The following is a 22,173-nucleotide window of genomic DNA, read 5'->3' as shown; positions in this document are numbered from 1 at the left end:
TTTTTGTCATTTTACCGTCAACTGCCCTGTTTTAATCTCATTTATCGTTTTACACTTGACTTACCGCCACCAGGTTAGCAGGCCTACGGGCTGCATGTAAAATGTCTGATTTGGGCTACTGGTGATGGTTTGGGTATATTTGGCAAGGGCCTACACGATCCTACTTGCTGTGTATTTTTTTATTAATTTTTTTGGTTAACCTGAGTGACGCGTTTAGTAAGGTTAAACTGGCAAGAGCCATGGCCACGGTGCGGAATGTCTGCTATTCCATAGCAGACAGACTGGTCTGTTTGGTAAGGATAAACTGGCAAAACCCGTGACCACGACGCGAGATACACAAAGACCCCGCCGAGCGGCCCCCGAGGAGGGAGGATGTGCCGGGGCGGCTCCCCTGCCGGACCGCTACGTGCCCCCGGAACGCGCCAAAGCGCGCGCTTACTGGGCCGGAGCTCGCGCGGCAGAATGCAAGCTTGTTGCATTGCAAAGGACACGACGTTGCTTCCGTATAAAGTCTCAGCCAGTCACTTGACCTCCCGGACAAGGCTGTGGGTACCGTAGACTTCTCACATGTACACTTGCATAACTTCTTGATTATTTGGTGTTTGGAAGATTTTAGTGTCGAACCCCTACAAAATCATATTTTTGTCCCCCTTACTTTCAGATGAGCGACGACGACCAGACGAAGCATCACATGGAATGTGCCAGGTCCCTGTCGCCACCGACTGGCAGGAAGCTGCCGCGAATGCCTAAGTGCTCCAGATGCAGGAACCACGGCTTCGTGTCGCCTTTGAAGGGGCACAAGCGTTTTTGCAACTGGAAAGACTGCCAGTGTCAGAAGTGCAAACTGATCTCGGAACGCCAACGGGTGATGGCGGCCCAGGTACAGTATGTGATCGCCTTTTACCAAAGGCGCGTACCGGCACTTTACTTTGCAATAAATAGCATGATTAAGGTAGGTTTTTATGGGTTTTCTTTGTCGGCTATAGGCCATTAGCTAAATGCATATAAGACAGGCACATAATTGCTTTATAGTCTCCTGTATCGTCTGCTGCCCGCGAAGTACAGATTCCTTTACTCTTAATAGTTTTAAATATAACTGTTTAGCTTAACAGCAGGCCTAGTTATATTTGTTTACTTTTCAAGACTGGTGTTGGATACTATGTATTAAGAGGACACGTTTTCTCACATGTATGTAATTGTTGTTACCAGTACATATTTTACTTTATTTTGTTGCCTGCTTCTGTTGCATCCTTCTGCCAATCACACATACATGCAAGGTAGCTGGTCTATATATACTGAAATTTTCAAAGACCTAGTTTGTATTTCACAGTAAAACACATTTGGCTCCTTAGTTTATTATTTTTAGGTAAGTCATCCAGCATTTCACTATACATTCATTGGTATATAGTTGCCCTTCGTGCCTGTGCCCTGTGATGCAATGGCATCCTGTGAAGGGTATACCTCTGCCCTGTGCCTGCCCTATTCTTTAAAGCATAGGCTCCTCATTTGTTGGTCCTTAGCTTGAAGTGCAGGTTACCCAGAAATTATATGAATTCAGCACATGACACAGGATCATTTGTGTATGGTCTTGTTACTTACTGGCTCTAGGTGGCTCTTCGAAGGCAGCAGGCGCAGGAGGAGGAGATGGGCATTTGCAGTCCGATTCATCTGTCTGGTACTGAGCTTGTGGTTAAGGACGAGGCGACCAGGGACAGGGCCTGCTTCTTCTCTGTGGGGGAGAAGTCCCCACCGGCATCCACAACCAGCACTGCCACATCCCCCTCTGCCGCAGGTAACACCCAGACCAGTGTCCCACATGCAGGACTCGGCTAACTGTCCTCCAAAGGGGCCAGTTCGGTAGTTCACATTTTCCAGAGTAGCCTAAAACCTCGTTCATATTTTAAACAAAAGGTTCTTGTATTTTAGAACTTTTAGCATTCAAATTGTAAAGTAATGCAAGAAAAGAAAATGATATGCTTAGAAAGGTTAAACAACGCTGTGACTGAAAAACAGATATTTTTTAAATAATGAAAATATACAGATGAATAATTTGGGTGTTGTGAAATTTAATCATAAAATAGGTATGTGGGTTCTTGTGATATACAGCTCTGGAAAAGGTTAAAGGAGCAGAGTACAATTTTTTACTTCACTTATTTCTCAATTTATGGGTGTGCATTTGTGAATTTATATATATATCTATATATATATATATATATTCCCTGTTTCTCATTAATGAAGGACTTTTTCATTGCTTTATGAGACTTCAGAACCTGCAAGCAGCCTTCTACCAGCAGAACCACTATTAAGCCAGAATGTAATAACGCAGATTTGAAGTTAGTATAAAGTGTAATACAGACATCTCTTACTGTTATAACCCTCCGTGGGACTCAATATAAGACTAAGACAGCTATATAATCCGCACCCCTGAACTGCTCTGTTTAGCAGTTATTAGCATGGCAGCCCTCACGGAAGTGACCATTCAGCAGGGCTGTGGGAAGAGCGCTGCTCTTTACACAACAATGCATTATGGAGGTGCTGGCACATCTGCTGGGCACCGATTGCGTGCTGCCAAGTTCGGCCACGTCTTGATCACTCCGCGCAGCGGTGGGAAAAACACTCTGTTCTCACTGTTCCGATAGTGCACTCAGGAGTAGAATACCAGCTAGGTCAAGGTTGCCCCGCTCCACTGATGACCGCCTCTGGTGACAGAGTGGTACAAAAGGAGTTAGGCACTGATTGGTTTTCTGCTACCAAGGTCCCAAGACCTCAGTACGGGGCAGCCGTTTCATTTTATTAAAAAATGGATCAGAACAGATAACTGTGAATGGGAGGTTAGGCGTATAAACAATGGCGTCAAACGAGAAAATAATGCCTCTTTTTTGTATTTAAAGTTTGTCTCATTTTAACCGGGTCCATTCTAACAGGATCACAGCACCTCCCTTAGATATCCGGTAGGTGACACATGAGAAAGCGTGTGAGCACCTGTAGTTCTGCCATTCTGGCATGTTTTTTTAAGTTAATTCGGTTTGTTTTTAGGTCCAATTTGTTTATAAGTTGAAAATTTGTTTCTGATATTCTGTGCATATATTTATGGAAAATTAATAGTTATGGTTGAGAATTGATTTGATTATTTAATACTTTACAATTACAGTTTTTCCATTAAAACAATGCATTAAAAGAATAGCAGTCTGGTGAGTGAAAAATAAAAACATTGGTATTAAACTGTGTTTTGTTAAAGTTGGGATATGTTTTTTCTTAAATATTTGTCCCAGTGTTCTCCAGATGGCAGTAAACTATGCATTTTTTAAAATTTGAGATAAGAGAAGAAATGTGTATCTTATAGCGGGCAGTTTGCAGTGAAACTCTCTGTTCTTTGTAGTGTGTAACTGCGCAAGTTATTCTTCAAAACACAAGTCAAAAGGTCACAGTTCTGAATAGGGAAGACCTCACATTTTTAACTGTGCACCATTAATAGCAGGACTGCATAAGGTTCCTCCGTGGAGATGGGAGGAGTTTATTTATACTGTTTTTTGTTCCAGGGAGTCGTTCCACTCTGGTGTCCAGCCCTACATCCACCAGCAGGGGGCACTCTGAGGGTACATCTGACCTTGTGGTAGACGCCTCATACTACAACTTCTATCAGCCCTCCCGCTACCCAACTTACTACAGCAATCTGTACAACTACCAGCAGTACCAGGTGCCTAGATCAGCTCTTTGTCTTTATTGATCCCGAGCCTGAATGGCTGTCATGCAGGAATTCAATGTTCTATGCAAGCACATAAAACTAGCTTTTGATTGCTTTAGTGCTACCACTTTCCCCTGGACTTCATCGTCCTGGCGGCTGCTGGTATTACAATGAAGAGGCACAGATGAGTCTCATTATTACACATGTTGTTATCCGAGAAAACAATGGAGGATTCTTATCTTGCAAACAATCTGACCTGAGGGGAGAAATTACATTTAATGACATTATATCCAAGTCTCTCAAACAGAACAGCACACTGTTCCGGCGTGGCTGTACAGTGTAAAAGGGGCTGTCTTGTAACTAGGGCCATGAATCTTTATAGAGGTTTCCAAAAGCAGCCCACAGGGGTAGGCGGTAATTAAAAATAAATGGGTCCAAACAAGTTAAATGACTCAAAACTTTATTTATGGCTTAAGTCTTTCCCTCTCGCATGCAGTTTGTTGTCCTGTCTGTTGTCCTGAATGAGGGAAGGAGCTTGGTACCTGTCTGCCGTTAAAATACAGGTTGCTGGATTGACCGGTGCGGGATAAAGGTCACTGCTTAGTGCTGGGAATAGTGCCCCTCTATGTTCCTCAAGCATGTGCAGCGTGAATCAGAAATAAGGGTAGACGACGACTGGAGTGTGGAGAGGCTTAGTGTCCGATGTCTGCTTCTCTAGAACAAGCTGGTACTTGCAAAGGGCTTCCCCCTTCCCTTCACCCTACACATTAAGAGTGGTCGGTCATATACACACGCACACATACACACACGGGTCGATGCCGGGCTAATGTGGCGAAGTGCCGATCCACCCACTGCACAGGCCGATTGTTGATGGTGGTTCCTGTCAGTCCGCCGGCTCCCTGTGTTTGTGTTGGCAGACCCACGGCAGGGTTGGCCTCCGTCTCCCCTCCAGCAGCTCCAGTGCACCCGCGATAGTGGTTGTACCATCGTTCCGACTGACTGCCCGAGCACAGCAGGAAGGTGCGCTGCCGTCATGCTGTGCTACCCGCCTACACCGTGTTTACATTTCCCCATTCTTCTTGGCCGGAACTGCAACTAATTCTGCCACAGGGAGTTCCTTACCCTTATCCTACTGGGGCTATTAGCCCATATTAATGATGGCCAAAGTCGCTGTAGGGTCACTAAAGAGCTCCTCTGTGTCTTCCTGTTATTATTTATCTAACAGACGTTTTTATTCAACTTTTTTTTTGGAAAATCATAAAGTTCCTGGAACAACTGGGGGTTAAAGGCCTTGCTAAAGGCCCAAAAGGAAATAACCCTGCTGAGACTGGGATATGCACCTGTGACCTCCTGATCACAAGCACAGCGTCCAAACCCGCTTTGTCACCACCGTTACCCTACTCTCTGTCTTAAATACTAGCACCAAACAGGGCCAAAAAGCAATTATACTTCTTCATTAATTATCCCGCCATTTTCCAATTAAAATGTTTTCATTATTTGTGCATTGTCTAAGTTCAGTTCTCTTGGTCACATGTGAAGAGTTGTTCTCTCCCAGCGATAACACACATAACTGATACCGGAACCACCCTCCCCAAATGAAATTTTGCACACAGTGCAGTTATTTCATTACCAAATGTATAATTACAATGATGCTTTTTGTATTTTGTAACCTGTTACACTCTGAATATAAAGATTTGGCCTCCTCTTCAGTCGGTAAACACTGACTGTCTCTTTCTGCCTTAATACTATATTCATATTTAATGATACTTTCCACTTTACTATGCTTTTATTTTGTCCATATAGAGGCTGAATGTATATAAGGTAGCTAGCTGAAAATTCTGTACTTAGGGAATATGGGATACTTAATTTATTGCAAATTCATTACATTGATTGATGTTAAGACGGTCTTGTTTTGTCAGGGAGCCCATGTGTGATACCTTTTAAATGTATATTTATTCAGAAAGCCAATGTGAGTGTTTTATCGTATCATAACGCTTATAGGAGCACATTACATGGTGTGTGCCGGGGAGATTGATATTATGAGTTTGAATGCACCACTGAGGCAATGACAAATGAGATTTATGGCCAAGCAGAACAAACTCTGGCTTTACGGAGAAGTATCGATGCACATCTGTGCGAAGCAGTTATGTTGCAGAGATGCTGATGATCAGTTGCTAATGTGTTATGTGGAAATACTTCAGTGTGTTGTTTAATAATAGCAATGAAATCTTTTGTATATAGACACTTTCTCTTCAAAAAGTGTGATTTTCAAAATCTTCGACAAGACATAGATTGAGTAGTTCATAGTAGATATTTCAATCTCACCTTCAAGTCAAGCTTTTGTCTATAGAGCTGTTTTATATCGTATAACAATAATAGTATTGTTTTGTGCAACAGTATTGTCTGTTGTTTCTTGCTTTTTCAGTCTGACATCTTGGGCACTTTGTAACTGTAGACAGCTGTCCACAGGGCTGCTGTAGGAGGAATAAAAGAGGGCATTTTAGCTGTCACTCCCACAATCAGATGTTTGGAGCTAAAATATAGAAACATGATTAAAAACAAAGGAACAAAGACCATATAGGCAGGCACAAGGAAAAAAAAACCTGCAACTTGCTTTGAACTTTGAACATTAAAGAAAAATCTATGTATTTATTGTTCACCAATTAATGCATTTAAAATGATGCAACTGATACATTAAGCTGTTGCATGAGCTGTATTTTTATTAATTGACTAACTGAATAATTTAACATCCTAATGAAGAGGTCACAAAGAAACAATTATATCTGGAAAATCTGAGTGGTTGAAATCTTCACAAGATCAAAGACCTATTTGAAGGTTTCATTCGCTGGAATTTGTTTGCCATATAGATTTATAGTTCATATTATTTATATCATTTAAATACAGCATGCACGACTATCATCAGACTTTTTCACAGAATATTTCTGTTCGTTGCAGCATCATAGCAATAACTGCTGAACTATACAAGATAGGACCGGTGTTTGTGTTCTCTTAGGTATTTTTCAAAGGTTGTGATTTATTACTTTATTGATCTGTCATATATCAGTGAAAAGTCTATTGTCTAGGCAGTGATGTCTGGACTAAAGACCATTTTTAAATGTTGCAAGATTAATGAAATCCTCCTGTAATTTATAGTGTAATGCTCCACTGTAATTTTCAGTTTGTCCAAACTTGTAGCAAAGTGCACTTGGGGAAAAAAAAAACAAAGATCATTCTGTTTCCACCAGAAACCAGGATCCCCTTTAGGGCAGCTAGTAAACTTCAAAGACGGAACCTGATAGTGCTGTGAAATCGAGGTCCTGTTCATCCCTGTGCGTGAAACATCGGTCCTGACAGTGGAAACATGAAGCACGTGGATCATGGCGGCCTGAGTATTTGGGGGAACAGTAGGAATAGGAATCAGGGACCAATCTGCATGTATCCCGGGTAAAAATGTTTTTATCTACTCTCACATCTCCTACCTCCCAGTACATGAAGAGGTCTCTGCTGCAATGCAGGTAGAAAATGAAAATATAAGGGCAGTGTACATAATCCAGACATCCGATGGTGCCAGATAAGAGCCTTTGGGGTAGGTAAAGCAAAGCAGCACATTAATAACGATGGTATGCACTGATCAAGGAGATTGAGTTTGGCAGTCAGGGAGATGTTGGGATAGTCTCTTAGTAGAAGCTGAGCAAATCATTTGCAAGGTGAACGAACGCAGTTCGAACAAAAAGTTGTACAATTTCTGTGTCCATAAAGATTTCAAAATATTGGCCAGCTGGAGACATTTCTGCAAAGTTTTCTTTTTAACTTTATTCTGTTTGTATTTGATCCTAATCTGGTGGTAGCTGTTATTACTTGAAAATATTTAAAGTCCACTTTGGCTTCTGCTATATTGCCCATGAGTAATGCTAGAAGCCAGTAATGTTTAAATAACCATTTATTAAGCTGTCAGGTAGGAAATTGATGGTGTGTACTATAAATGGTGACATATTACTGGCTGACAGAAATCAAATTCTATAAAAACAAAATTGAAAACCCTATCAGCCACCCACAACAGAGCAAATGAGTTATTTTCAAGGCTCTGCAGAGATTGAATACAACTTGCCAATATTGTGTTCTACTGTTTATTTCTGAATTAGCTACTTCTTGGAAGTTTACCCAAACAGGCAATTGCCTAAAACTTGAGGATTTTGTTTTTGGTCTGACCACATGTGTAATCAGAACGACGTATAGTCATGGCAGAGATCTTAACATTAAGTCTTAACACAATAAATCGTAAAGAAGGCTTGGGTGATATTTTCACTATTCTGTGGTGGGTCCCCTACGATAAAAGTCACGAGCGGGGGAGAGCAAAGGTTTAAAAATACCACTGTGTTCCATATTACAGTAATGCAGCCCAAACCTGTGGTAAAGCCATGATGAGAATTTGTTTGTGCTGCTGGTAAATGTTACATTTTGTTTGCAGTGTGTAATAACAGTAATGGTAGCCAATTTTATACGTGCGTGCTCTTCTGTTTACAATGCTTATTTTAGTACCTTGCGGCTAATTACATTTTAATTTAATGGTTTTCTTCTCAGTCATCTTAATATATGTACTGTTGAACCTGTGTCAGCGGAATGTATGTTCTGTTAAGTTTCACAGAAATGAGAAGAAGAGGATGATGATGGAGTGGTTGCTGTACTGGGCAGGATTCTGGATTGAAGCAGTTTTGCCGTTTCATATTGTGAGTGTTCCTGCTGGGCTTTGTGCTTCCCTGTAGGTGCCTGCTGACGGCCGCCTGTCCGGCCACAGCGTGTCCCCGCAGTATCGCATGCACTCCTATTACTCGGCAGCCTCCTACCTGAGCCAGGGCCTAGGAACGCCTGCCTGTGTGCCCCCCATCTTCACCCTGGAGGAGACGCCCAGTGAGTATCGAGCGGCTCCCCCCCCGCGCTGCCTCGCTCACCCAGAAAGTTCTATTACATTTCCGCTGAGAGTGTGGGAAATCCACACAATATGTGCAGTGCTACAAAACCAGGGAGTAGGACATTTTTTTCCCCTTTTCATTAACACCTTTTGTTTGGAAGTAAAGTTGTGGTGAGTAATTTGTTATTGATTTGGCTACCGTTATTCTGCTGCTTGGTTTTAACTGGATGCCTGTCCATCCATCCTTGAATCGCTTATCCTGGACAAAGTTGTAGAGCTTTAATAGGACAGAGGAATTCAAATATTTGGACATTTTAGCATTGATATTCAAACTGCCGGGGACACATGAGCACCCTTGCTAGGTGGGAGAGCAGTCATGGGTCCTTTAACGTGCCGGTGGTTGTTTATGCGGTTACCTTGACGATGCCTGTCGTCTTCCTATGTGGGTCCCTTTCCCCAAGTCAAGATGGGCCGGTCATGCACCATTACAGGAAAGGAAAACACTGGTGGACTGGGTGGTCCCATTTGTGACCAGCTAGTCTAGTTGAAGCTCACAAGCCAATACAAGATTTGTTTTTATGAGCACAGGTTTGCTGTGGGTGTCCTACTGCATAAATAAAGGACAATAATTAGTATAACTAAAGTCAAACTTGGGTGGGCTATGCAAACTACACTATTTTTTCACAGAAATTATGTTTCTGGTAACCTGTCAAGCTCAAACCTAAATCCATCAAGTGACTTTAAGGTCATTTAAACAAAGCAGTACACTTGTTTTTAAGGGAGGACTTGCAGGTGAAAGTTTCAGATAAGGATTAACCATGACATTTGTCAAGAACCTGGTAAAAAAGCGAATCTTTAAGTGAAATAACATGGCAAAATGTTAGTTTAAATTGTTGTTAATTAAAATGTTAATTAAATGAAATGTCAGTGTTAACATAATGATCTTTAGCTCAATTACAACAATAACTTGTTTGCTGCTGGTCGCCAAAAGCAGAATTAAACGGATGAATTGATTAATAATCTTTTTTACTATCTTTCCTGATAAGCATAGTAAAACTTTTTATTAGCCACAATTTAATAAAATGATGTACTACTAAATTACTGAGGGTTTTATACTTCTTAGCTAAACATGATTCCTCACTGTGCATTTGTGGATACTGACACCTTACATAGTTACACTTTGCAATACTGTTCATGTTCTGCTGTTCTTTTTATGAGTAGTGCTGCAAGCTATTTTATATGTTACTTAAAATGCATACCTTTTACATTCAAGGAGCAACAGTCCCACAGTTACTATACTCATCCATTAGCCTTCCAGTCGCTTATCTTGAACAGCATTATAGTAGATATTATGTCTCATATGATTAAAGTCTCATGTGTTTATTGGATATGTTTCCATATAGATATGTTGGAAAAAGATATATTTCTTTGCAAAAAAGCTAGGAAACTTTATTATTTACTTTTATTTAATAGAAATTTTCGAGTCAAGGTAGCTAAAGCAGGCTGAAGCAACTATTCAGACTTCCTGTCCGTAAAAGTAGTTTCAGTCATTAGATACTAACAGGTTTATTTTTTCAAGTTAGTAGTGTAAGAATGAATGAGTAGTTTTCATTTTATTGAACTCCATCAGTGGTCATCTAAATCAGGTGGGGCATTTACAGGAACCTCAGTGTAGGTTTTTCAGAATTCAGCTTCTGGTAGCTCAGTAGTTAACTTGCCAATTTTAATTCATGTAGGCAGTTTTCCTTCCCTATAAATTTGCACCAGTTCGTTTTCTTACCAGGGTGGTATGGATGAAGTGTTCATGTAAATGGAGCTGTGTGCCATTTTAAGGTAACCTAGTTGCATTTTGCTTTATTTTTTGCGTGAAATTGTTATTTGTGCTGTGGTTCAGCTGTAGTGGGTTTCTCTAGCTCGAGTGATGTGTTAACCAGTTAGCGAGGGTGACCGGAACTAGCCATTTTTAATGTCATTTGGGAACACGTAGAAAATATTCTTAGAGGTGAAGAAACGTCTGTTTAAAAGTCAGACCTGGAGCTAATATCTTGGCAATTCATTTTCTTTAGATTTTGATTTTCAATATATTGAGCTGTATGTGTCCTTGTGCATGATGGCCACCTACATGTAGGGACACACCAACAGTGATGCAGACTGAAGATTTATATTTAAGATTTCCTTCCTCCCCAGTTACAGTACATTACACCAGAAAAAAAAACACAGTAATACTCTTACTTATTCCAGAAAGACAGACATGTCAGGTAGAAATGGTGTGAAGACGTACGGATGTGTCACTCCACAGCTCGGTTTGAATGATTCATGGTCTGAATACACGCTGACACAAATATCTGGTGGTTATTGGGTGAGCGGTGACCTTGTACGACTGCTCCGCCCGTCACTATCAGAGATTAGCTAACCCTGCTGCGTTAGATCAACTGCTTTGGTACTTCTGCACAAATGTAGTAGATTATCTGTGGCTCTGAGCAATGTTCCATATAGCTGTATGCATGGAATGATGTCCTGGGAATGGCGTTCGCTCCATTTCGCTGGCCGTTCCGGGCATATTGTTGTGTACTGGGATTGATGTGTTCATGTTGATCTTGCTCTTGTAGATCATGTGTCGTGTACCACAATCACACTTCCCCTTTTGGTGATGTCTCTAAGGCACTGGGAGAATAGGTGAAAACTACCAGAGGGAGATTCCATCTGTGTGCAGATGAACCCATGTGTTTTATTGATGTTTTATTCTTGAGGATTTAATTAAAATTTCTTTTCTTTATGGTTCAGCTAAAATTACATTAGAAGCACTGTATTGATTGTTTTGCTGGGTTTTACATTTGCTTTCTTTACTGTACTCACTGTGTCATGCTGTAGAGAGTTGAGGTTCGGGCTGGAATATGTGGTCCCTTTTAGCATACAGACAAGGACACACATCCTGTAGAAATATGTGAAAGTCCAGCAATCGTAAAGCAAATCTGGCCTGCTAGAACAGGAGAAGAGATTGATGCTAAGAAACGGGATTTTTCAGCTTTGGAAGAAGTGGGGCCAAGAATGCAGGGAAGCTATAGGAAATGCCTTTTTAAGCTGTTATGGCTTTGCACAAAGGAGAGAGTTTTAGGAATTTCAGGTTATCGATAACCATTAATCCTCAAAGGCACGTAGATAAAAGTGGGGAAAAAATGACACTGTAAGATTTACACATTATGTACTGATTAACTAGTCATAAAAATACATCACCTTTAAGTCAAAGAAAAAAAAGACTATTAATAAAAAACTAATCTTAAATAATTCAGAGACACTTCATTGTTTCACTGTGAGGCTGTAAATTTTCCACAAAGCCAATAGTTAATTAAAATGTGACATGAAGAGCTGAAAGGTAACCCACGTTGAGGTATATGATTCGATTCAGCAAATCCTTTACATCTAAATCAAGATAATTCTTTGTTTTGGGGGAAAACAGTTTGGTTATTCTTACAGTTAGGAAATACTGACCCCTCTAGTGAAACCAATTGTTAGAGATGGTGACCTTGACAGAAATAGCTCCAGTGAGGTCCAGAAGAAGCTCATATCCATCCCTTACCAAATACGGAGCGAAATAACCTTCAGAAGTGCCGGGCCGTCCTTCTGCTGGCCCTGCCGAAAATTGCCTCTTGAGTTAGTGAGCGGGAACAGTTAGGATTTATAAACAATGATGGAGCTCGTCATGCGTCTTTCCCCATCCGTCACGCTGGCAGAATGGCGTAGGCTTGAAGTGTTCTTCATAAAAACCAGCTCTCTGTGAAATACGCCCCTGCGCTGTGTTTACTGCGGGATGCTCGTCGGCGGCGGGCCACTGTAAATCCCCTGAGGCGGTTGACGCGGTCATATTTCACCTGCCGCCTCGCACACCGCACGCTGCCGATTGAGGCCCCGGCATCCTGGATGAGGTGCCCTTGTTGAGTTATGTAGAAATTTCAGTGTTATACGAGCAGCAGCATTTGCCCATTGTTAGTTTTGCTTCCTTTGTTGGGAGAAAGTTTTTTTTTCCTGAAATAGGACTGTATGGCTTTCCCTCGGTTAACTTTGTTCTGTGATATACCACAGCCTGGTATATCAACAGTGAGGGATTTATCGTGGAATTGCCATATGATTAGCCCTTTGTAATTTTGCTGTTATCTTTAGCTATGTTCCATATACTGATACTCTTCAATTGGTGATACGTTCCAAAGAACCCATCATAAGTTGAAAATATTTTTAACTTAAATATGAATATATGATCAATATTCAACTACTGTCACCGAATTCTAACATTTTGTTAAACACAAAAACAACACCATTTTTAAGCTCTTTATGAGATATTAATGCTGACGATTGTTTCAAAGACTGGAAGCGTGGCTGAGTGGATGCTGCCATTGGCCAGCATCAGTAGGAAGAATCATATGGCATATACTGTAGCTAACCCAGGAACAGGAAGTTTGATTACTACTGAATCACTATCACATAATATCGTAAGTTGAAACATTGTAAAATGAAGAGCATCGATGTATATATGATTTGTCCTTACTATAGGGAACAGACCATCTTTTCTGCTACTTGGCCTCATCCACAAAGACTAATTGTTGATTAATGTCTCAGAATGCTTAGGATGTCTGTTCAGCCTCAGGCAAACACGTCCAGGTCGACCTCTCACAATCCCCATGACTAGCAATAAGCACCCTGCTACACAGCTATGGATTGCTAAAACATGACTTTAATTGCCTGCTACACACTCTTGTACTTATTTAATGTGATGTACAGCATCTCCATTAACAGTTGCCTTAGGCTATAGAAAGAGCAAACAGACAGTGAATGGGCCTTGTTTTATGTCCCCATCTTCAAATGATAAGAATCTCATGGCTTCATTTGTAGTGAGGTACACATTCCATCTAGCTGCATAATATTTGTGATTGCTCTGCAGTTGTTAATTGTTTTTTTGTTTGGAGAAAAAAAATTCAGCATCACTAAACTCCTGAATTGGTACATGCAGCTTGTTTACGCTTGTCATTCCTTAGCGTAAATAATTCCCTCCGCTCATCGATTGCCAGTTAATCTCTAGGATGTTTCGACAGATCAGATGGAAGACCTAAACCTTGAGCAGTGATCATTTGGGGTTCAGTGAGCATTGAGGGTTGATGGGATTATTACCAGATATAGTGATTTAACAGTGGCATGCGACACTTCCCAATGACATGTTCATTCAGGACAGATTAGTTAACAGTGCAGGGTTAGAGGTCATTATGTTTTAATTAGCCTCTGACCCCACCGCAATTACCTCTGTCAGTGATCACACACCAGCGGGTACATTTCTTAAAGGAGTGATTATGGGAATTTAAGCAATCCACTCCTGCAGGTAGACAAGATCCTGTCGAAAACAGATGCAGACACAGTACAGTGCAGAAGTCGCTCAGTTAAAATGATAGGGGTTAGGCTACTCTTTTTTGTCTTTGTTGGTCTTCGGGACGACTTGACTGTGACTGTGTTAAACCCTTTTAATGCTGGGGGTGCATGACTTTCTTCCAGCAGTATTGACTCTGATGCATCTGTGTCTGTTGGAAGGACCATCCCCTGTTTTTTGACAGTTTTCCACATCATTAAGCTTCTCTACTGCCCTAATGATCATCAGACCATTGTTTAGGTGAACCTCGGTGCTCTCAGCGGCTGTCTCCAGGCAGCCAGCCTACAGGGGCTCATGACAGAAACTCCCCCTCTGCCTTCTGCCCTCTGACCCCCCTCCCCAGACTGTGGTATGGTCTTCAGTACAAAACAGACCACTGGTAGTTAATTACATTGCACATATTGCTGTTTATAAAAAGTAGTGCTTTTCAATAAAATACTTAGTTTTACATTTATGGATATTTTAACTTACATCAGTTTTGTTGGGCCTTGAAGAGTCAAGAAAACAGGAGCACAACTCATTTCATCCATTGATATTGCAGCATATCATAAAACTGTGAACCACAAAGGCTGCTTTGTTTTACTCAATTTGCAGTACAGTGTTCTCTAAATCTATAGAAAACTCTTCACGTGTACATGTCTTTCTGTTCACCCCATTAATTGCATCCATGATTCTGGCATGATGAGTACAGCGCAATTAACAAGCAGCAGCTTACTTGAAAGCCTAGAGGTTATTGCCGTACAAGGAGTATGGTGGAATGATCACGCATTTAGTTGCACAAGCATTAGTTTTAACGATTGCTCCCATTGTGAGTGATTGCAGTGACAAACTGCAAGCTGGCTGAATCCTGAGGCGGAAACCAATCAGGAAATTAATGGGGAGGTAAGTGACTTAAATCTGTTGCTTCCTAATTGCATCAATAGTAGACACCAAGGGGGACAGGTGACTAGCAGGGTTAGCTCTTTATGTATCTCATGTTCATGTAAACCATTTGAGACAAAAATAATCAACTGTTCATTTGACCATATGCCTTCAGATAGTTATCTCTATTAAACAATGCAAATAAATGCAACAATTTCTCATGTCAGATAGTTCAGCCAATCAATCATTTGGCATCTGTTTATCCATGTTTGAAATTTCATTAAAATTTATAAATATTAGGGTGGTATAGGTAATACCTTTGCCACACAATTCCAGCTTTGGGCATTTGCCTGTTCATTTTCGTTTTGTGTGTGTCTGTGGATTATGTTTATATTACACCAAGTGACCAAGTGTCCCCCACAGTGTAATACAAGCCTGTTATTTTGACGTTGGAGAGTCCCCACAAAGATATAATTATAAACATGTGTGTACGTGTGTGTGTGTGTGTGTGTGTGTACACCCTGCTCTGAACTGGCATTACATCCAACTAGTTTAAATGTGGTCTTCATTTATTCAACTCTTTGATTCTTCCTATTCACCAGTTTTTTTCTTAGATTCTTTGAAATCACTCTACAATTCCTCTGACTCTTTGTCAGTTACATCCACCATCTCTTAAATTGGTTTCTGATGTCCAGTAATTATTTGGGATTTGGATAACCTCGTTCCTTTTCCACTTTAGTTAGAGCTTGAGCATAAATTCACAGTCTCTATCACAATCTGCCCCAAGCAGGGTCGTTTTTATCTTGTGAATCTTTCTTTGTATCTTCAGATTTCCTTTTCCAGCATGGTAATATTGGCAGTTCCAAATACGCTCTGATCTCTTTGTGTAATATGCACCCATAAAGTTTTCTTGGTAAGCTACAGTAGTCCTGTTCTTCCATGCGGAAATACATTGTATCATTGCTCTCATCACCACTGCAATCAGACACAGTAGTTCTATATCACTGTTTCCCAATGTAGGTAGTTGGCTTTGTCTAACCTGTTTGTCCTGGGTTACCCTGATTAGAGTTAAAAGTCCCAGGCAACAAAGCTCTGAGCTGCCCTGATGCACACGGTCCACCTTGCTCTGAAAAGTACTTTGGGAAGAAATAGTGAACACTGAAGCAAATACGGTCTGTAGACATTTCTGGTGGAAAAAGTGTGGTGCTTGTTTAATGTCAATCTTCATGTGTTTCTTCATATGACGGTCGACATGTTGAAATTATTTTGTTGTAGGAGTCACTTAGGCTACGTTCACATAGCCAGCCACATTGTTCAATTCCGATTTTTTACTAAGATCGGATTGGTCTATCTTGACGGTTCACGTTCATAACTATAAGTGACCTGTATCTGACTGTAATGTGAATGCATCGGTTCTCCGAAACGTCACGCATGTGCATATTGATACATTTTTTACACGGGTCAACTGCATCACCAACAACAAAAAACGTCATATCTGTGGGACGGCTCATGGCATTAAAAATGGAAGCGTTAGTAGCTCACGCATGTATCGCACTTTGCTCTGGAGGACGACAAACAGTGAATCAGCTGTACATGAGCAGGTCGAAAAGGAGAAAAAAGTCAGGCGGCTTGCTTTTTCTGCTATCTCAGCTCTCCTCCATTTTTACCTTCTCACGCTGCTGGTGCAGGCTGATGATATCAGTGCATGCGTATAAGCAAAAAGCCACATGAATTCCGATCTGAGCATGGCCGCAAATCGGATACGTATCCGATTTAGTACCACATATGAAAGTGACACAAATCTGATTTGAAAAGATCCACACAGCCCTGAAAAGATCAGATCTGTGTCACATTAAGGCAAAAAATCCGATTTGAGTCACTTCAGCATGGCAGTGTGAAGGTAGCCTGAAATAATTATCTGATGATCTGTAAATAAAATGATAATAAATAAATGAATTTTTGTGTTTGGTAGACAATTGATAGTATATGTCTTTGTTTTTAATGCAAATCCAAGATAGAAGATCCTACAGTTGAATAGCCTTATTTGGGGGTGGGGGTGTTGTGTTAAGGATTCTTGCTTTGTTTGGTAATCTGATTTAAAAATGACAAATGTTTTGCCAAGGATTGAGAATACTGTCCGTTGGGTGTTCACGTATTTCCACATTCAGTTTTTGCATTCATAACTCTTCTAAACATTAAAAATTGCAAATGAATAATTGGTTTTCAAGGATAAAACTGTTTATGTCACCCTCTTGTTGCATATACAGTCAACCCTTAAGTGCTGTGACTCTCCCCATTGCTGTTTTAATATATTTTGTGGTCGGCATAAGAAATGATGTGGGATTCTTTTGGGAGTTTTGCAAATGCTGCAGATGACAAGTGAAGACCAGCAGACAACACGGGGGGGAAACATCAGGGGAAGATGGTGGCGCAGGAGGTAGCGATATCGTCCAGCAACTAGAGGGTTGCAGGTTCGAGTCCTAGTCCTCCTGACCCCATCAAAGTGTCCTTGAGCAAGACACTGAACCCCAAATTGCTCCCGGTGAGCAGGTTGGCACCTTGCATGGCAGCCTCCGCCACCGGGGTGTGAATGAGTGTGTGGATGGGTGAATGTGAGGCATAACATGTAAAGCGCTTTGAGTACTCGTAGGAGTAGAAAGGCGCTATATAAATGCACTCCATTTACCATTTACAACACACAGAAACTTCTGGTGAATAACATGGCTAAAATAGAGACAAATGCATTATAAGTCAGTGTTTCCCGACTTTTGACTGATACTGTATATGAATGAAATTCTGTTATCTTTTTGTTGGTACTTTTTCCTGTTTCAGTAAAGGTACATAGTCCCTCCAAAATTAGTTTTAAATTAAATATATTGATGTATATATTCCCTGAGCAACTTAAAAGCCAAAAATATCAAAACGTATGAGGTGTAGTTGTAACTGATACTAATTAATCTGTATTAATTATAATGAATTTCTTTGTGTATATTTCCCACCAAGATTAAGTTTTGGTACTTACGCAGAGCAGACACAGTGATGGAGTTCATGGTGCTCATGCAGCTTTGAGCAGCTTTGTAATAGCTTTCTCTGCCTTAGGTGACTGTTACAACGACAAAACAGCAGCAAGCCAATTTATGGCTTGTTTAAAAGATAACAAAATAATCTTTGTGAACATAGTAAACAACTCCCGATGTTCACATGTGAAAGATTGTCCCGGCATTGCATGTATATTGCCTTTTTATCGCAGATGAGGTTGGTGCTGTCATTGGGGGGCAGGACTTTACAGAGAAAGCCGAGATATTGGAATTAATTTTATACTGGTTTGATTTAGGCTAATGTGGATATTTTGCCATTTTCTGTTGATTACAATGTTAATAACTTAAGCAAACATTCATTGATTCTGTTAAAACCACAAATGGAGTCTATGCATTTTTATGTTTATTTTTAAAGTTCAGCGTTTTCATTATATTGTTTTGCACATGTTGGCATCCTGTGCTGTCCGGGATTGGCTCCAGGCTCACTGCCACCTTGTACTGAATAAGTGCTTAAAGAAATTGAATGGATTGATGGATGGGTTTTGTACTTCCAGGGTTACTAGGCTTCATTTTTATTTATCTGTATATTTAAACTTTTTAATTTGTCTAAATATTATATTATGTATTGTTTTGCTTTTTTCTTGATGGCCAGATTTAAATATTATTTGTATGCATACAGACATATACATATATACATATACAAACGCATGCACACACTCCTCACTTAATGACCGAGTTCCGTTCCTATGACTAGGTTATTAAGTAAATTGGTCGATAAGCGAGGAGCCGCCCCTTAATGATATTTCAGGCGTACTGTCCTAGCAGTGGGTTTGTGTCAGCCATCATTATATATTGTTTTAATGTCAACTTTGCACCATTTAAAGCATTTTCAGTATATTTATAAATGTTTATAATATAGTAACTGTACAGTATACTGTACTAAACAGTGTACTGTTCACGTTACGTCTTTTCTCTGTATGTGACACGTGAAAATCTATGTGTAAAACTAATAAACAAAACACACAAGAGACTTAGGAGACCTTTTATCTAACATAGCAAAATTACAACAAGCTGCTACTTTTAGTCGCCAATGGTATTACAAATGAATAATATGCTAACATATATATATAGGCATGTATCGCCAATTAGCATCACTGCAATCCAGCGAATCACTGTTAGCATCATTTTGCACAATACCAAATACTTTGCTTTCAAAATCTGAAGAAAAGTATGACACAGGGAAACTTTAACCTTGCGCACACCCATGTTCTGGAAGTTCCCTGCCCCACAATACAAAGCATATGCATCAAACTAAAGGCAACGTATCAAAATAAAGTCATTGTAAACTGATGTGGGATGTCAAAATACAGGTCAATTGCTGCAAACAATATAAAACCTTCCTTTGCCAACCCAAATAAATCAAAGACCAGAAGAAACAGAATAGATTACAAAGGCCGCACTTCCATTTCCACAACCATAATTCCCTTACAGCATACAGTACCAACTGGTCAGGGAGCTGGTCATAAGTCCAGGCTGTGGGTAAACGGGTAGGTTGTTAAGTTATGAGTCAGTGTGTTTGTGTCTGTGTGTGTGTAAGAGAGAGAGAGAGTGAGTATGTATTTGTCTGTAATTTGCCAGTATTTACAAAATTTGATGCCTCCGAGTACCTAACTGCTTGTCTCTTTTTTCCCTTTGTCTTAACCACAATTGATTCTGGTATTGGTTATAAAATATAAAAATATAAGTAGGTTTTGCATATAAATTGTTCTTGGTTTTTTATCATCAGTTTGAGGGCTAGGAGATGTTGTGGTATCAGTGTTGCATGATTTATCCTTGTGAGCCATCATTGTCTGCAGAAGTGCTGAGATCCAGCATGTGTTCACTGAATGTGGCTGTGTTGATGTCCTGTGTTACTGCAGTGTTTCCCCATGGCAGCATCAATGACTCTGGCCCAGCTTACCTGTCGATCAATTCCCTGGTGACTTCTGAGGCAAAACAGGAGTGCAACAGCAGTTCTGAGTCAGGAGCCTTCGCTGTGGACTCAGTCATTGAGGGGACTGGTGAATGAAGCACCAAGAGAAGGAGAGAAGTGCTGGAATCTAATTATTTCCTGATCAAAATTACTACTGTCAGTTCCTGAGTATAGCACTTTCCTTAAGGAGTTTCTCAGTTTTTGTTACATTGTTACACTATTGTTTCTATTTACTTAATCTAATGAAACCTTTTTTATGCTTGGGAAGGAACAGAATACGAGTATTTTGAGTCAGCTATATAAAAGTTACAAATCATAGTTTAAAATACCACTGCTGATAATGGTTCTTTCTAAAACATTTTATTTCATTGACATACTAACCAGGTCAATTCAGGGAGCGCTTATTTGTAACATTTATGTAAATGTTGACTAAAAAAGATTTTTTTCCAAAGCATGTACAGCAGTCAAAAGAATCATCAGCGGTCAGTGCCAATTGAAATGTATTCAGACTTTCAGTACTATTGTCACAAGCAATGTTTTGTTTTGTATGTGGCACACTGCATACCCTGCTGAGATTTGTTTATTCCTGCATCATTCAAACTGAATTTTATTAACAAAGGCATTTTCAGGTTTTTTTTGTGTTGAACTTCATGTTCATCCATTTACTGTTTTCCTCTTATGGATCAGAATTCTTAATACTTTTCAAAAGTGCATTGGTAAGTTGTTCATTTTATCTTGAACCTTTGATTACATAGTTTTCTAAAGCTTTAAATAGTTTCCAAAGGCAGTTTTACTTTGCTTCAATATGGTATAATATTTCCAACTTCTGATCAAATTAATATGTCCGCTTCTTATTATGAACTATGTTGGAAAATACGGACTAGTAAGTAATTAGCTATATATCCTAAGTAAATTGTATTTTAGAAGGATATCTTTGCTCGCCATGCCAGATTTAGTAGGGTCACCTCACTTGTGAAAAGGTAGGCTACATTCTGGCAGTATAATTTAGTTTAAGATGTTTGCAAACACCTTGTCATAAAATATCCTGCTTGCATTGTCATTGAAAGACAAACCCTGATAGTATACAGTTCAATGATAACAGGAGTAGCAACTTCACTCAGTTTAGTTTTACATAAATAATCACATGCATGCTTTCTTACTTTTTTGTTGTAAATGCACCTGTTTTTATGGACATTTTTAATGCAGTTGTGTGCTCTTGTGTGCTTTGGCTACATAAACCACAGGTAATTAACAAAATACATATATTAACAAATTTTCAATATCCCAGAAGTCTTGTTTCACTGGTTTTAAATAAAGCAGTGTTTAATGTTAATGTTCAACTGTGTTTTGTAACTGCAGAGTTTGTCAAAATAAAAATGTATTCAGTTGTTTTTGTATGTTTTTATGAACTGGGGAAGAAAACAACTTGTATTCTCTTTGCTGTGTGCTTTTAAAACATCAATTTGTTTTAGGCCCATCTGTTGTAATCAATAACCTTACCATCTTGTTTTTTATTAAATCCACTTACTCTTAATTTCATCCACCAGTGGTTTTAGAGAGAATAATGTGGTTACCTATATAGGTTTGACATTATAAATCATTTCTTGAGACTGAATTGTAGGGCAATATTGATTGATCCTGATATATCACAGAAATTTACTGTCACTTCTGTTTTCAATTAAAGATACAATCAGTCAGATAATGACTTAATTTGATTTTACGGAAGATTGAGTTTTATCGCGTGTGGCTTTATGTTTATTTAAGGAAGACAGTTTTATTATAGTTGTCACGTACTTCCTCTGAAGTGCTGGATTCTTCTATTGTTTCGCCCAGCCTGTGTATAAGTTCACGATATAGCGTCACTAGATTTTTTTTTTCTCTTTTCACCTGCTGGACAATGAATCATGCTTCGTGCACTGCAGATAAAGCCGAATCCATCCCATAGACAGCCTCCCGAAAGCTTGCTGACATAATGGTAAATATAAGCACTGTTGACAGTGCGAGTTTGATGGTGACCGTCTTTTCATTCTATAGGGTTGTACATTAAACACCATTTTGTTCTGAGTAGAGCTCACTATAGATCAAATAGACCTTTAAATGTTAATAACCGGAAAACACATTAAGGCCAACATCAAATTCTTAAAATAGCCGTACAATTCTGTAAACGTTTATGTGTTTAATGCACTTAATTTTTTTTATCACAAAACGATATGCCTATAGAAACTATAGTGGATGATTGCTTATAATAAATCAGTCTCTATATTGTTGTGCTTCCCTATGCGGCGACCTTGAATAACG

The 22,173-nt window shown here is 39.7% G+C and overlaps 1 protein-coding gene across 3 annotated transcripts; it reads left to right on the top strand.

The window, feature by feature from the left end:
* Positions 1-429: 429 nt before the first annotated feature.
* dmrt1 (doublesex and mab-3 related transcription factor 1) lies at positions 430-21,262 on the top strand. Of its 3 annotated transcripts, none has more exons than XM_049020431.1 (6): positions 430-545; positions 662-880; positions 1,609-1,792; positions 3,540-3,697; positions 8,449-8,593; positions 19,823-21,262. In XM_049020431.1, the coding sequence occupies exons 2-6, from the start codon at positions 662-664 to the stop codon at positions 19,969-19,971; spliced, it is 855 nt and encodes a 284-aa protein (XP_048876388.1). In that variant the 5' UTR covers positions 430-545; the 3' UTR covers positions 19,972-21,262. The 3 variants fall into 3 exon arrangements, with proteins under 3 accessions (XP_048876388.1, XP_048876387.1, XP_048876389.1); XM_049020430.1 differs by having other exon boundaries at positions 441-549; XM_049020432.1 differs by lacking the exon at positions 430-545 and adding an exon at positions 552-569.
* The last annotated feature ends 911 nt before the right edge of the window (positions 21,263-22,173 follow it).

This window comes from Brienomyrus brachyistius, chromosome 7 (assembly GCF_023856365.1).
Source record: "Brienomyrus brachyistius isolate T26 chromosome 7, BBRACH_0.4, whole genome shotgun sequence".
NCBI lineage: Eukaryota > Metazoa > Chordata > Actinopteri > Osteoglossiformes > Mormyridae > Brienomyrus > Brienomyrus brachyistius.
This window is presented reverse-complemented; position numbering and strand designations above follow the sequence as displayed.